This window comes from Etheostoma spectabile, chromosome 22 (genome assembly GCF_008692095.1).
Source record: "Etheostoma spectabile isolate EspeVRDwgs_2016 chromosome 22, UIUC_Espe_1.0, whole genome shotgun sequence".
In the NCBI taxonomy this organism is placed as follows: Eukaryota; Metazoa; Chordata; class Actinopteri; order Perciformes; family Percidae; genus Etheostoma; species Etheostoma spectabile.
The window spans coordinates 8,605,608-8,620,044 of record NC_045754.1 but is presented as its reverse complement, the minus strand read 5'-3'; the positions used below and the strand labels follow the sequence as shown (position 1 = coordinate 8,620,044).

Genomic DNA, 14,437 nt, shown 5'->3' with positions numbered 1-14,437 from the left:
CACACACACACACACACACACACACACACACACACACACACACACAATGCTAAACAATAGTAAGACAAAAGGGTCTAGGGTAGTTATAGAAGCTAGAGGAGGAAACATGTTCTGTAAGTGTGTAAGTGTAAGTTCATGATTTGACTTTGCTGTGTCAAGATCTCTTTTATTAGTTGATATTTCAGTTTCAGGGTATACCTTAAGTCAATTTTTACCAATGTTATCTGCATTTTTAGTCCAACACATTACAGTAGTTGGAATTTGTTTTCTTATATGACTGTTATTTGCAACACACATTTTTTCTTCAGATTCTCTGTTGTTAAAAAGAATAAAAATCATTGCATGGTTGATGATTGGCTATTACTGTAATATTCACATTTGAATATAGTCTAGACTTAAACAGGATGTGAAGCAGAGCCATAAATTACATAGAGAATTGATGATTATTTCATAATCGCATCTGATAATTTGTGTCTAGATATGGCTGCTGTCACCGAAAAGCCGGGGGAGAGACGAAGGCCACTTTTTCATCCTCCTCTCCAACTGTCCAAAACCCATTCTGTGTGACTTCATAGGTCACCCCTCTCTTGTGCAGTCACTGCTTTCCCTCCGTCCTCCCTCCCTCCCCTGTCTCTCACCCCCATATCCTCCCCCCCCTCTTTAATACTTTCTCTATGGAGTAAGTCGGGGGGACAGGCGGTCACGCAGTAGCTGGCTTCATGATTAATGGTGTTTATTCTTGACAGAAAGCTCCTTTATTTATCTGCATTGCAGTTTCACTGATACTATCAGTCACCTGAATGAAAAATATTCAGTCATACCAATTTTGCAGTATAATTGAGTAGAGTCACTTCCTTTCAGTTTTTTTCCCCCCCTCGCTCTCCTCTCCCTCTCTATCTGGCAGCCTTATCATCGCCACAGTAATTTTCGCGCTGCGTTGTTTGATATGGAGAGGCTGGCTTTAGCCGTATTTGACATAAAGCCTCTTCAATTTTCAGAAAGTTGTGCACCACTCTGTGAAAATGTGCAAAGAAGGGGAAAGTATCTCTCCCCTTTTTTCTTCTGAGGCAATTTCAGGATTTAGAGAGAAAAGAGATAAATGCCTAAGCAGAAATGTGGGCAGATTGAAGTTACAGTATATCTATTTTTTTTGTAATACACCAGTTTCAGAAGCCTAAATGGGCAGTGTAGTCTTTTTTCCATTCATCCTCTGCACAGGACCATGATATTCTGAAGGCACCTGTGTATTTTGAGAATGATGGATCCAGCAGGTTGGGCGGAAAAAAAGAGTTTGGCACAGCATAAATTTGACAAGGCCTGTAAAGGTTTTAGGGTTGAGTCATTACCCGTGGAGATCTGTTAAGACATGTTCTTAAACTCTACTTACCAGGCTAGGATTACCTACACTGAGGCTGCTGTGTGCAGATTTGTTTTCCTTCCCAGTTATCAAACATCACATGCATTTTTAATGTTTTTTTTCTTCTTCTACTTGTTAAATGGTTTATTACTGATTTAGTAAGTCTTATCTTTAAATAGCAATCACAACTAAAGAAACAAATCATAGCATTTCTAATCTAAAAATGATTCCTTACATAACACTTTCATTCATGCAAATCCTATCTGATTATTCGCTGAACAAATGTTTCCTGTTCATTGTTGTTTCTTCAGTGTAAGTCCTTTGGTTGAATTAAATTTTAGGCTCCATTATAAATATCTTTGAGAAAAGGTACATTTAGATTAAAGAGGAACGCATTAATCTCTAATACGAGGCCTGTGAATTTGCACATGTAACACATTAGTGGATTTGATTTTCTATACTCGAGTCATTTGCCCCCTCTTCATGTTTGAGATCTCAATTTGTAGCTCTCCCATGGAGCACAATGGAAAACCAGGTCTGAGGGGAAGAGATAACAGGCAGGTGCCAACAGCTCTGCGCTAATGTGAGTGAGTGTGTGTGTGTACGTGTGGGTGTGCATCCATGCTTACATACGCATTGGAAATATTTCCTTGTCAGTGTTTGAGCGTCAGTGTATTTATTTCAGTCATCTTTTATTTATTTTTTTGCAATTCTTAACCTTTTATTTCCCTCTTGAATATGAAACACGCTTAAAAAAAAAAGAAAAGCAACCTGCTCACACTACATTACACGCTACAGACATTTAATCATGTAGCCCATAGTTTACAAAATGATTTAAATAATTATAATATGCATTATAAATAGAGCTGCAATTAATGATTATTTTTAATATCACTTAATCTGCCTATTTTCTTGATTAATCATTCTGTCCAAGTGTCAGTACTACATAGTAAAAATAGGCCATCGCAATTTCCCAGAGCCCAAGGTGGCGTATTCATAATGCTTTTTTTATCCATTAATAGGATGTTTACAGAGATACAGTATTGGACAAAGACAAGTAGTAAATCATCACATTGGAGAAGCTGGAACCAGACAATGTTCTGTACTTTATCCTGAAAAATGTTCAAGAAATATACTTGTCGATTCACTTTATATTAATCGACTAGTTAATGAATCCACTGATCTTTTCAGCTCGGATTCCAAATATTGTGATCAGCAACACTCGACTAAATCTGTATTTGGTGGTTTTGGTGGTAACTTACTTGATGGGCGTGGTAGGTTGTCATTTTTATGAGCTGTGCCGGTTCTTAATTGGCTTTTTGTAAAAAAGACCCTCCTCTCATTGGCAAAGAGCTATTAGACAACAGCAGTGGCTGTCAAGATATTACACAGCGATGGCAGCACGCTGCCTCACATCGCCTCCACAACCTCATGCAGCGGCTGTCCTGACGTCTGCTTCTCTTCACAAATAGCAGTAGTTTTAAAAGTGAGCCTTGCTTAAATCACAAGAAAAGCTGATTTTTGAAAGGGAACATTTTGATCCTTACCGAATGCACAATTATCAATTTTAGTTTTGTTTTTTCAGTATATATATAAAAAAACATAAATATATATATATATATATATATATATATATATATATATATATATATATATATATTTATGTTTTTTTACTTTGCCCTACAGACGTCAGGCAATAGCAGTGTAGAAATGTGGAAATGTGGAGTTTCCATTACTCTGATCTCTGGGCTGTGGGCTCCAGACCCTGCGATCCCACACTGGGGGCCAGTACAGTACAGAAAGTAACAAGACCAGGGGAACAGGGTCATAAATCCTCTCCGGCTCTCCTCATTTTCCATCCTCCCTACTTTCCCTCTCTTTCCTTTCCTTTCGTCCCTCTCTCCGTCTTCCCTCATGACTTCAATATATGATTTAAGAAATCTAAATGTAACAATGTATAATATTAGTCCATGTTTAAAATGCCTCTAATCCAGTTGAAGTCCAGTTTAAGACCAACTACAGTTTTTAATGTAAGTAGATATTATTTCATTGCCTCCCTTAAAGCTTCTGCACCTCTTCTCCTCCTTTCTTCTATTTGTTTATCTTCTAACTCACAGGGAATTTCACTCCTGTTACACTCTCCCCACCAATGCAAATTAATTCATATCACATGAAGCGATTCTATTCTCTCAGCCCTCGGTTATCTCCCTTATCAGATGGGGCGTCCATTACATCTGATAGTGTGATAGTTTCATCTAATAATGTCTTTTGGAGTGAGCCAAAAAGAAACCCTTCTCTGTCCCCCATGATACTTCACTTTGCTTTTTTTTTTTTTAGATGGGGTCAGCTTGTGAAGTTTTTTTTCCCTATGAGTGTCCGTCGGGAGCTGCACAGATATGTACGCATGCTACAGGGTGACTGCAGGGAAGAATGCAACAAGCCTTTTGTTGAATGTCCATTATTTTTTGACATCTCTTTGTGAGGGATTTTGCTACATTAGTAATGAAACTTTTTTTAAAGGTGTTAAACAAAGCTAGGTAACTTCTTTTTCTCGTTGAAGTAAAATAAATAAATAAACGTTTCCCAGAGCAGGCTTATTAGGAATTCCCTACTCTTTATTCAACAGTTGTCACTTATGTAGCAGTTTTGTGAAATAGCCTCCTCTGGGTATATCCAGAATGTACACAGGTCTGTGTTTAAGCCTCCCAAAGCTTCATCAAGCCTGCGCTTGGCACCACCACGCTCGCAGCCCCTTCATGATTAAATATCAAGAAACTACCCATGACATTTTATTAGTCCAACAAGATGGATGAAATGGCCTTAAAGTAGGCTGTGTCTTTTCACTTCTCCACCAGCACTTGCCTTTCTTCTGTCCAGATTTTCTTTCCTTCCCCTCCTCTGCAAGAAGTATGTATTAGGAAAACATGATGGATTTCATTCTGAAAAGGAGATTTTCAGCGCTGAGAAGGAAACATATTGTTGGGGCTTGTACCTGATGCTCCTGTTTTCCTCCCTCTGTGTGTCAGCTCTCACTCCTCTGCCTCCCCCCCCCCTTATTTTTTTCTGTTGTTCTACCTCAGATCTCTGTCTGAAGGATTAACCATCTCCAGCAGTGTGTCTCTGCTGTCTTGTAGCGCTGTGTATTGTTTGTGATTTGCTCAGGCCCATCCGTGCGGCTGCTGATTTCAGCAGCCCAGCGTGACGTGGTGAATTGAGGGGGGATCCACGCTGCTCCTTGCAGCCCTGGGCCACACTCATTCTCCTCACCTGAGATAGGCCGTATACGCAGACGCACACTCTCATTACCCAGACTTGTCAGGGTAGTGGAGGCGGTGGGGTGTGGAACCTGAACCCTGTTTAGCTGCAGGCATCAGCTGAGTTTTTGTTTAAAGGCATTGGGCCATCGAGACATTACTTGAGAGGAAAAGGAAAGATAGATGTGCTTCCTCCCTGTTTTCACAAGTTTAACACTTCAACACCCAGGAGTCCCCTCCTGTCTTCTCTCTAGCCTGGGGCATGCCAGAGGAACTCAAAACACTGACTGAGAGCAGCGCTAATTCCACCTGCTTTGAAAAATAGCCGCAATCAAGTAAAAACTGGAGATGAAGGTGGAACGGTCCATGCAAAACAATTTGTAAAAAGGCAAAATCAAGCATGGGAGAGAAACAAAAAGGAACAAGAACCCTTTTTTTTTGGCCTCATGTTTGTTCCCTGATTCCAGCCCTCTTGAAATTACAGAAAAAAAGGCAGCCTCATTTTGTGTAATTTTACTTTTATGTTTTAAATCCCTCGCTATACAATCTGTTGATTCGTTTTGGTAGACATTCTTATCTCGATGGCTGAAATTACATTTAATTGTCGTGTGGAAAAATGTTTTTTGAAACAGCCTGCGAAGAGAAAATAAAAACTCCTGCTGTGTGTGGCGAAGCCAAACTAACTTTTCCAAAGAAGGAATTTGGAACCGGCGCAAGCGGTGAAAAGTCGACGATCCTAAATGTAAAACAAGAAGTGTTTTTCCATGTGTGACACACCTTCAAATATAACCAGGTCCTCTGACACCTGGACCCATTTGTTATGACTTTAACTTGTCACACTCACTGGCTCCTGTTGATAAACATGTGTTATCACTCCAGCGGCGTGGAAGTGATACGTGCCTACAGGGATGTACTAGGTGCTTATATGTAGACAATGTGAGTGTGACTGAAACACACAGGGGGAGGAGACGGAGAAACCTAAGAAGAGTTGTGGGTCTTCAACTGGACAGCGTGTGTGTGTGTGTGTGTGTGCGTGTGTGAGAACTGACTCCGCGGTATATGGGAATGTCTGGCACGCCTCCAGAAGTATCCCACAGAGAGGGAATCCTGCTTGATGTGACCATGAATAGAAAGCTATCCCCACCTCCCTGAACCCACCCAGGCCTTTGATGTCAGGGGGTCACACAGAGCCCTCGCAGCTCCGGGGGAACATAGTTACCCTGAACGCCTGGCAACCTCACTGTGCCATGCCAGGCCCGCGGTCTGCTCTGCCCAGCCGGGAGGAAACTTGGATCACATGGGGAACAAACTGTTCAAGTCCCTGAAATATACTACTGGAGTTTTTAGGATTATAAGGAGGTTATTACAAAAATGCAGCCAGAGATTGACATATTAAATCTCTGGAACACCTGTTCTGTCAGGGTGCTTACTTGTTTTGGTTTGCTCTAGAGTGTAAAAGCCTTGTAAATTTCCAAAAAGAATTCAAAAAGCTATAACTAAAAGCATCATCTTCTTCTTTAACTCAATGGGAAATTAAGAAAAATGGTGCATTACTAAAGGCCAGGGACCAGTAAACAAATATTCATATTGTTTATCAGATCAAATAAATTAACATTAAAAGGTCCATAAATCAGCTTTCTTTAAAAAGGATTTTTTTTCTTTTAACTAACTGAGATCAGGTGCACAGGGTCTAAGCCTTGGGTGCGAGTCCCTCCCAACGACCCACAGGCCGGTAGTAAATTGAAAATGCAAACTTGCAGTCATTGTATATAGCCATTGTAAAAAGCGCCAATGCATTTGTTTTGGGTGTAATAGACCACATCCATTTTGACCAATCAGTACAACATTGTAAGAGTGGCCTCAGGAGTGGCCCTAGATCGTACACTCCAAATTTTGTAAAGCTCACATGAGCCCTTTATGAGATATAAACGTTTCAAATTTGGAGCACCCCCTAAAGGCCAGTGTTTGCATTCCTAGTGTATGTCATCATTTATTTTCATTGTGAATACGAAATTGTCAGCGAGCCAACCAGCACCCTAATTTAAGACACCCACCGTAAGTTAATTAGAACTGGACTACACAGTAGCTGACATGAGATACTGCAAGAACTGTAATTGGTCACCTTTGGCAACTTGCATTTTCATATACAAGTTAATGATGTTAGAGGTTAAAGAAAGTTTCCTTTTTAAAGTAATAAAGTCATTTCATATTAATAAATGTCTCTAGTCACTACCTATCACCGAATGAGGTAACACAATGTTGATTTAGCCTATGGCCCACTGATGCATTTTCAGATTTGGGAACAAGATTTCTGTGGCGGCATTCCCAGACAAACACAAGCGGCACCCAGCAATGGTTGGTCTGCCGGAAAGGGTAGGCGGGGCCAAGGGATGGCTAGAGACAATGAAATGTCAGTGTGAAAGCGAGATCCAAAGACAGACCTGCAATTACCGCTTGTTGCCAAAGAGAACCAAACTGAGATCTTTGAGATTGTAGCTTTAACATTGCTGTCACTTTCTATAGATTTATGACATAGCAATCATCTTTTATTTGCCATCTGCATCACACCGTGTGTCCATATTGCAGTATTTTCAAGAAGCTCCATTTCATGGGGAAGAAGTTGTTGGCTTAGGTTGGAAAAACATTTTTAAATGTATCCACCTTTCGTGGCGTAATATTAATTCATTCTTTTGCCACAGCAGTCAGTTCCAGAGGCCAGTGGTTTGACTGAAGGCAGGCTAGATCTGAAAGTAACATGAGTTTAAACTGCTGCTGCAATCGTCATCACTAATGTGGAAAATGAAGTCATTGGAATGTGCTTCATTGGCAGAACTTAATGAAGACTTTCCAACTGAATCATTAGGAACCTAGAATATATATCTACCTTCCTCTGTTTGTGTCTCTGTCTGTCTGTCTTCTCTCTCTCTCCCCTTGTCTCAGCTCCCTTCCCTCTCTCCTTGAGTCTCAGCTGGCTCTGTTCCTGTGGCCCTTTGATCTCAGTGAAAGGGTTTGGAGCTTTAAAGTGCTTCTGTTTCCGCTGTCAGGAGCCCCTCTCTTCCTCCTCTCTGGTTTAGGCTTTCATAGCGGTGGCAGCCTTGTGCTGTGGCTGGGTGGGTATGAGTGGGGGGGTGCACAGGATTCTATGAGGTGGTGAGATTGAGCTGAGTTTGGTGTGATGCTGTCAGCCTCGGTCAGGTGAGGACCTGACACCTGACTGATCCCAGTTCCCTCCAAAACCCCAGTTCCCACCTCACTCAGCTCCTTGTGGCCACATGTGTCAAGACAGATGGGTCTACATAAGTTTTTTACTGCCCATTCTTTCTGCATATTTTTTATACTGGATGAGAACATATGTGTACATCCTTCAATATCACCTTGAAATATAGTTCAACCTGGCTGCAATAGCATGAAGGAATTATTATAGCAAGAAATTAATTTAATGCCTACAATAATAAGGTACTTTTTTTTTAATTTGTAAATGTTACCACCCAGAGATGGGCTATAGACCTTTTTCACAGCGAACATTTGGACTTGTCATAGTAGGAAAAACGCAGCTGAAATTGACAACTGAATTGAAAATGAACCTAGGGGTTAATAATATATGTTTACAGAGTTAAAGATTGTTTTTTGGGGGCATTTTAGGCCTTTAATGGACAGGACAGTTGAAGTTATGAAAGGGGAGAGAGAGGGGGAGTGACATGCAGCAAAGGGCCGCAGGCCGGATTCGAACCCTGGCCGGCTGCGTCGAGGAGTAAACCTCTATATATGGGCACCCGCTCTACCAACTGAGCTATCTGGGTGCCCATATGTTTACAGAGTTGATCATTCTCTAAGATATGTTTTCATGCTAATAAAATGTGCCTATAGCTTGAAACAAGCTACCGCTGGCTTTAATTGACAACTTAGTAAGTGTACATTTATTAAAAACATAGATTATAAAGAAAGTAGCGTTCATTTTTACACACTGGCACCATCTTGGAAAACATGACCAGTCAAACCACAAACGCTGTGTGTGAGCTATGTTACTGGGTACTGGTTCCACTGTGTGTGTTGCACTGTCATGCATACTGTCATGAATAGTGGAACAGGCGGACCTAAATGCAGGAGGCTGCAGCAAACAGGAACCTAAAGAAATAACTCTTTATTTAAGGTTCATGCTGGCAACGCAAAACTGATCATAACAGAACAAAAAAGGATCAAACAGAGGCTGAACTGAAAACCAGGGACTTAAATACAAACTTACCGGAGAGGGGATAAAGAGCAGGTGGAGAGTTGGGCTCAGGTGAGGGGAATGAGGTGATTAGGCAGGGAAAGACTAACGAGGCTGACTCCGAGCAGGTGTGTAGATGGGCAAAAGTGGGAAAGGAAGCACAGGAATATCGGAGGAAAAACACAGCAAACAGAAAAACCCAAAACAATCCAGTGTTCACAAAAAAGTCTGAGGGTATCTTGGCCCAGAGCCAGACTGTGACATAAACTATTTTATATAAATATATAGCTGTTTGTTGTAAGCACATGATATCAAGTCAAAATAATTAATGAGGTGCACCGGTGGCAATGGTAGTGTTTCCCCAAATTAAGACCTAATTTCCTATTTCTATTGCTTCCTTTTGCAAAGTTAAAAAATAAAGATGTTGTATTTTCATTGTCTTTCACTCACAGTTGTCTTAGTGATTCTTAATGGCGATTTCTTAAGTTGGACTTTGGTCAGTATCAGGAACTTTTCTATTTCAAATCACCTTCTTGGACCACTCCAGCATCTGTGGGTGAAAACATGATGGTCTACGACCATTCACAGTTGCTGGATTATTGGCTTTGGACGTACAAATTTCCTGTACCCTGTGAAGCACACATCAAGACATTTTAAAGTAATTTCATGCGTAACCATGTCATGCTCAAGCTAAAAGTATTTTGCAAAGCACGGTTCCTGTTTTAGCAAACCGCTGTGTCAATACTACCAGGTCTAACTGTTGCACCACAATGATACCTTCTGTCCTAAGTGAAGTCATCAACCTTCACCACAACTGTGTGTTTCTACTGCAGCCTTCACCAGAAAAATTATTAGTGTTCATATAACCTTGTTCTAAACAAAGATTCAAGGCGTGTTTACGTGAGCACACACCCCTCCATGAAGCCTCAAAATCCTTTGGGGGCATATTTACACTTGGCAAGTGTGTATTCATCCGGTGAAAAAAGACGACAGTTTAAAATCCACAGACCGCCCCGTGTAAACATGCAATGTCTTAAAGAGGCGCTTGCTGGTTTAAGCAAGGCCACGTGAAAGGAAATAGCTTCCATATGTCAAGAGCTCAGTCTTTCCTTGTGCCATTGTTTGCAGAATGTCTTCTTTGGAGGGTTAATAGGAATTAAAAACTTATAATGGGAATGAGAGGAGTAAAGGAAAAGTTGTTTTTCTTTGGTGAGGCAGAAAAGCCTGCGGTACAGCTTTGATGTAAATCTTAAATCAGGTGTAACTAAGACGCCACTTCTCTGGCGCTCACACTTACTCAAGCACACACACAGGGTGAACATTCCTGCACACACACCGTATGTTGTCAGATTACTTCCTTTCGTCATGTTGATTAATGTATACTGGCAGATGCTAAGGCGATCACGGCGAGCACTGCAGAGAGCAGCTGAACATGGAGGATCGGACACTCTCTTGCTAGTACAGAGACAACACACTCCTCCAAACCATCCATCTCTCTCCTGTCCTCCTCAAATCCCCTCGCACCTGGCTCTGCGCCCCTGGAGACCTCTTTTTCTCTCCTCCTTCTCCAGCTCCCCCTTTCTCCTAAGTCATCTCCGTACGTCCTTCCCTTCCAATTCATAGTCCATTATCTTCACACACTCACTCCTTCCTCTCCCAACTACTGTTCACGGTCTAAGTGTCTTCCCTCCCTCTCTGCAGCCCTCCCTCATGTCCTCTCTCCACACCTTTTTTTCTCTCCAAACTTTCCTTTTCCTTTTCACCTTTCAACAGGCTTAAATCACCCTCTTTCTCGTGCCACCATCCTCCCACCAATCAACACATGCTCTTTCTTTTCTTTTCTCAAGTTTTCTCTTTTCCCCCTGGCCTTCCAGTAGTACTCTGTTATTATTCGCTAAGTTAATTGAAAAAAAACAAGCCAAGCTGAGGCATTTAGCCACGGTCAGTGTAGGGAGATGCAGCCAATGCATGACAGGGTTAATCAGTGTCATGGCAGCCAGAGTGGGTGTCTGGCTCTCTTCAAATGTGAAGGGCCAGATGAGGGGAAAAAAAGTCATGAAATCTTTTACCTTCCCTTCTGGGGTCTTGTTTCTACATTGACAATGTCTGAAACGTCAAATGGAGGCATTTCAGGGACATGGACATATTTGTCCCATGTACTTTGCTATTGAATGGTCCTTCATACATCTGGTAGTTTAATTGTATTCCACTGACTTGTGTATAACAATGTCAGATGCAGGATGTGATTTAAAAAAAGTTGAGGTTTTTCCATTTTTCATCAATGACAAAGCATTTTTTTTGTTTTCCCTCAGATGCACATGTGGCCCTGCACTCCTGTGTGTGTGTGTGTGTGTGTGTGTGTGTGTGTGTGTGTGTGTGTGTGTGTGTGTGTGTGTGTGTGTGTGTGTGTGTGTGTGTGTGTGTGTGTGTGTGTGTGAGAGATCTATGGTCAGGCATGTGACATCAAAGTGAGCGTCACTCTGCAGCTGTGTTGTTGACCTGAGTAAATGAGGCATGTTATGGTGGTGTGTGGGCATAAGACTTGCTCATCATAAACACACACTCTTTCACACGTTTGTTTTGAGGTGAAAGGTTGCCCTCAGCGTGACTTGCTACTCTAGGTGTGGAGGAAGTAAAACAATCTCTCTGTGGAATCTTTTGATGGGAGACGTGCAGAAACACAACAATCAAATGGAGGTGAACATTATTTTCCATCACCATTGTGTTGCAGTCTCAGATATTATGATCCTTCAATCTGCCACCTTTGCACACTTTAGCAACAAGGCTTTCACTGAGAATTCTACTCCTGAGAGTAAAAGTTTCTTTTTTCACATACACCTGCTTCAGCATCACTGAGACATGTTGTCACATACTTATGAAAGCCTTTAAAAAACACCCCATAGCCCCTTCGGGCTCATTACCTGAAGACAAAAAGTTTGTATGTGTGAATGCCTGTGTACACATATGTGTGTGTGTGTGTGTGTGTGTGTGTGTGTGTGTGTGTGTGTGTGTTGTTTCCACTCCTCAGTGCCTTAGTCATTATTTGCCCTGACCCGAGCTCTTTCATTAGGAGGGCTGTGAAGTGGAGGGACGGAGGGACGGAGGGACGGAGGGGCTGGTAGGGGATCAGGGGAAGGGGCGGAGGTTGTAATTGGGCTGTTCTGCTCCCCTGGCCTTGGTCAAGGTCTCTGTGAGACAAACTCTGGGCCATGGTCTCTCCTTCTTTCTCCCGGCTTTTCCCACCCTCTTCTATCTCTCCTCACCTCCTTCTTAAACCCCCACTTTCCCCTCTCCCTCCCTCCTTTGCTTTTCCTCTCCTTCTCCTGGGGTCTTTTGTCACAGTACACTGGTCCACTGGGGAGCCACAGAGAAGTGGAGGGGATAATTCAGTCTAATCTCTTAGCCTGTTAATGTCTGGCTGATATGTGGATTTCTCCACATCCTCAGGGGAAGGCCTTTGTGGTGAAGGCCATCATTATGAAGTTTCCTTGCCCTCCTAGCCAATTATAAAAAGGGAGACAAATTACTTCATCTCAAACTTGGCTCCTAAGAAGTTTTCTTGATTGTTCTCAACTTTATTTCACATCTCATATCATAGAGACAATTCACAGTAAAGATTTTGGATTAAAAAAAAGAATAGCCTTATAGCGCTCGTGTTTTCTATTTTAAGACAATGATTGTGGATCTTTTGCGAGACTTGCTGATGGATTTTGTGCAACATTGTATCCGTCATGTGCAATTCTGTACACGATTTCTGCCCAAAGCCAAGTTTGAAGCCATCTGAGTAAAGTGGTGTAGCGTTGCTTGTCTGGCGCTGGCCAGCGGTGAGCTTGGTCTAACGTTTCCCTCTGATTAAGACACAGTGGTGAAAGCTGCCTTTGATCTGAGGAAATGTCTGTGTAGGGAGCAGTTGGAATGCAGCGCTCTCCTCTCTGCCTTGCAGATGGAGAGAGAAGAAATAGTGTCACAGTCCATTTGCTTGGCCTTGCCACTGCCAGTCCACCCATGGGAGTAAAATCTGGATGGTGAGAGCCTGTCAGGCCTAATAAAATGAGGACAATGTTGAAATTGTAGATTATCAATGTTATGTTTAAAGAATGTTAATCAAATCAAAAGATCTTATTATTCCACATATGGTGACAGTGTGGAATAATATAATGTCTTATGCATGTATGTAGTCTCAATCAATCTTCACTTAAACTGTAAACTGCAAGTTTTCAAATGATTACTACCTAAAAATGCATCCTATAAGCATCAATGTTGACAGCATGCACACACATTTTCCTCAGTAAACGTGTATGAATGCTGTGAGTTCTGTTTTGAATAAATATGTATTCATGTTCTTTCTATATTTTCCTTTCTTTTGTGTGTCTGCAGACCTCCTGGGCTAGCGGGCGGTCCAGCTTTCTCAGACATCTCCCTCATCCGGATCTCACCCCAGCGGAACCCCTCTGTGGGGGCGGAGTCGCCCTTTCACCCTCCGCACCCCTACATCAACCCATACATGGACTACATCCGCTCGCTCCACAGCAGCCCCTCCATCTCTGTTCTGTCAGCCACACGGGGCCTCAGCCCTGCAGATGGTGAATAAAGTGAAAGATACACTGACAACTCAAAGCATGATGCATCTACACACTCACGGCACATGGTGTACACTCAGCACACACATGCACATCTGCACGCAACCCCAGCCGAGCAGAAAGGGGCGACAAAGACCCTTAAAAATGATTGTTGAGGGGCGGCCTCTAGCTCACCCAGTAAGAGCATGCGCCCCATGTAGGCTGAATCCAATCTGCGACCTTATTCCTCCCCTCTCTTTCTCTCCCCCTTTCCTGTCTATTCACTGTCACTATTGAATAAAGGGAGAAGCCCAAAAAAAGTATTTAAAAAAAAAAAGAAGATTGTTGAAATTGACTAGTGAGGTTGCTATTAACGAGAATCTCAATTCTCTGTATCCTTTTAATTCCTGTTTGAGTTTAGAAGAGGTCAGGTGAGTTGCAACTAGATCCATCTCTATGAAGACCCAGGGGTTGGTGAGATGTTATCTGAGTGAGTTAGGCGGTGGATGGGAGTATTACGAGTGTGACGCGATCCGTGTGGGTGGGGGTGCAGGTTGGAGGGAAGCTAATCCTTTTGATCTGTGAGTCATGTCAGAGACCTCTGGAGGATGCATCAGTGAGCGGCAGGGTCACGTACAGTTAAAACGCTCACACCGAGGGAGGGTCGGACTCAAGTTCAGGGTTGGGGGGTGTTATGTTATGGTGTCCTACAGGGAGCATTTGTTTCCTGAGATCTAAAGATTGATTTGGACTGGGAAATCAATTAAAGTGGACACCGGATGCAGGCGAATTATTAAAAAACGGATCCAAAATAATTTCAAAAACTATTTAAAAGGAAAACTCACACTACAATATATTAATCGTGTTTAGCAAATTATTGTTGTGTGATGAAATTAAATGATTGGTAGCATTTAAATGATGTGAGTTTACAAATTAATAGTGAATTGAAATTCAGGGACTGATTAAAGGGATCAGGCACTGCCAAAGTGCTCTTGAGCAAGGCACCAAACTCCCCCCTAACCCCTCAGGGTGTCTGACCGTGTGTGTGTGTGTGTGT

General features: G+C 42.2%; 1 protein-coding gene across 1 annotated transcript in view; it reads left to right on the top strand.

Moving 5' to 3' along the window:
- gli3 (GLI family zinc finger 3) overlaps window positions 1–14,437 on the top strand; it is a 90,337-nt gene that overhangs the window by 52,765 nt on the left and 23,135 nt on the right. The window contains exon 5 of the mRNA XM_032503403.1: window positions 13,199–13,404. Within this exon, the coding sequence (XP_032359294.1) occupies window positions 13,199–13,404 (206 nt within the window). The remainder of the gene's footprint in view (window positions 1–13,198; window positions 13,405–14,437) is intronic.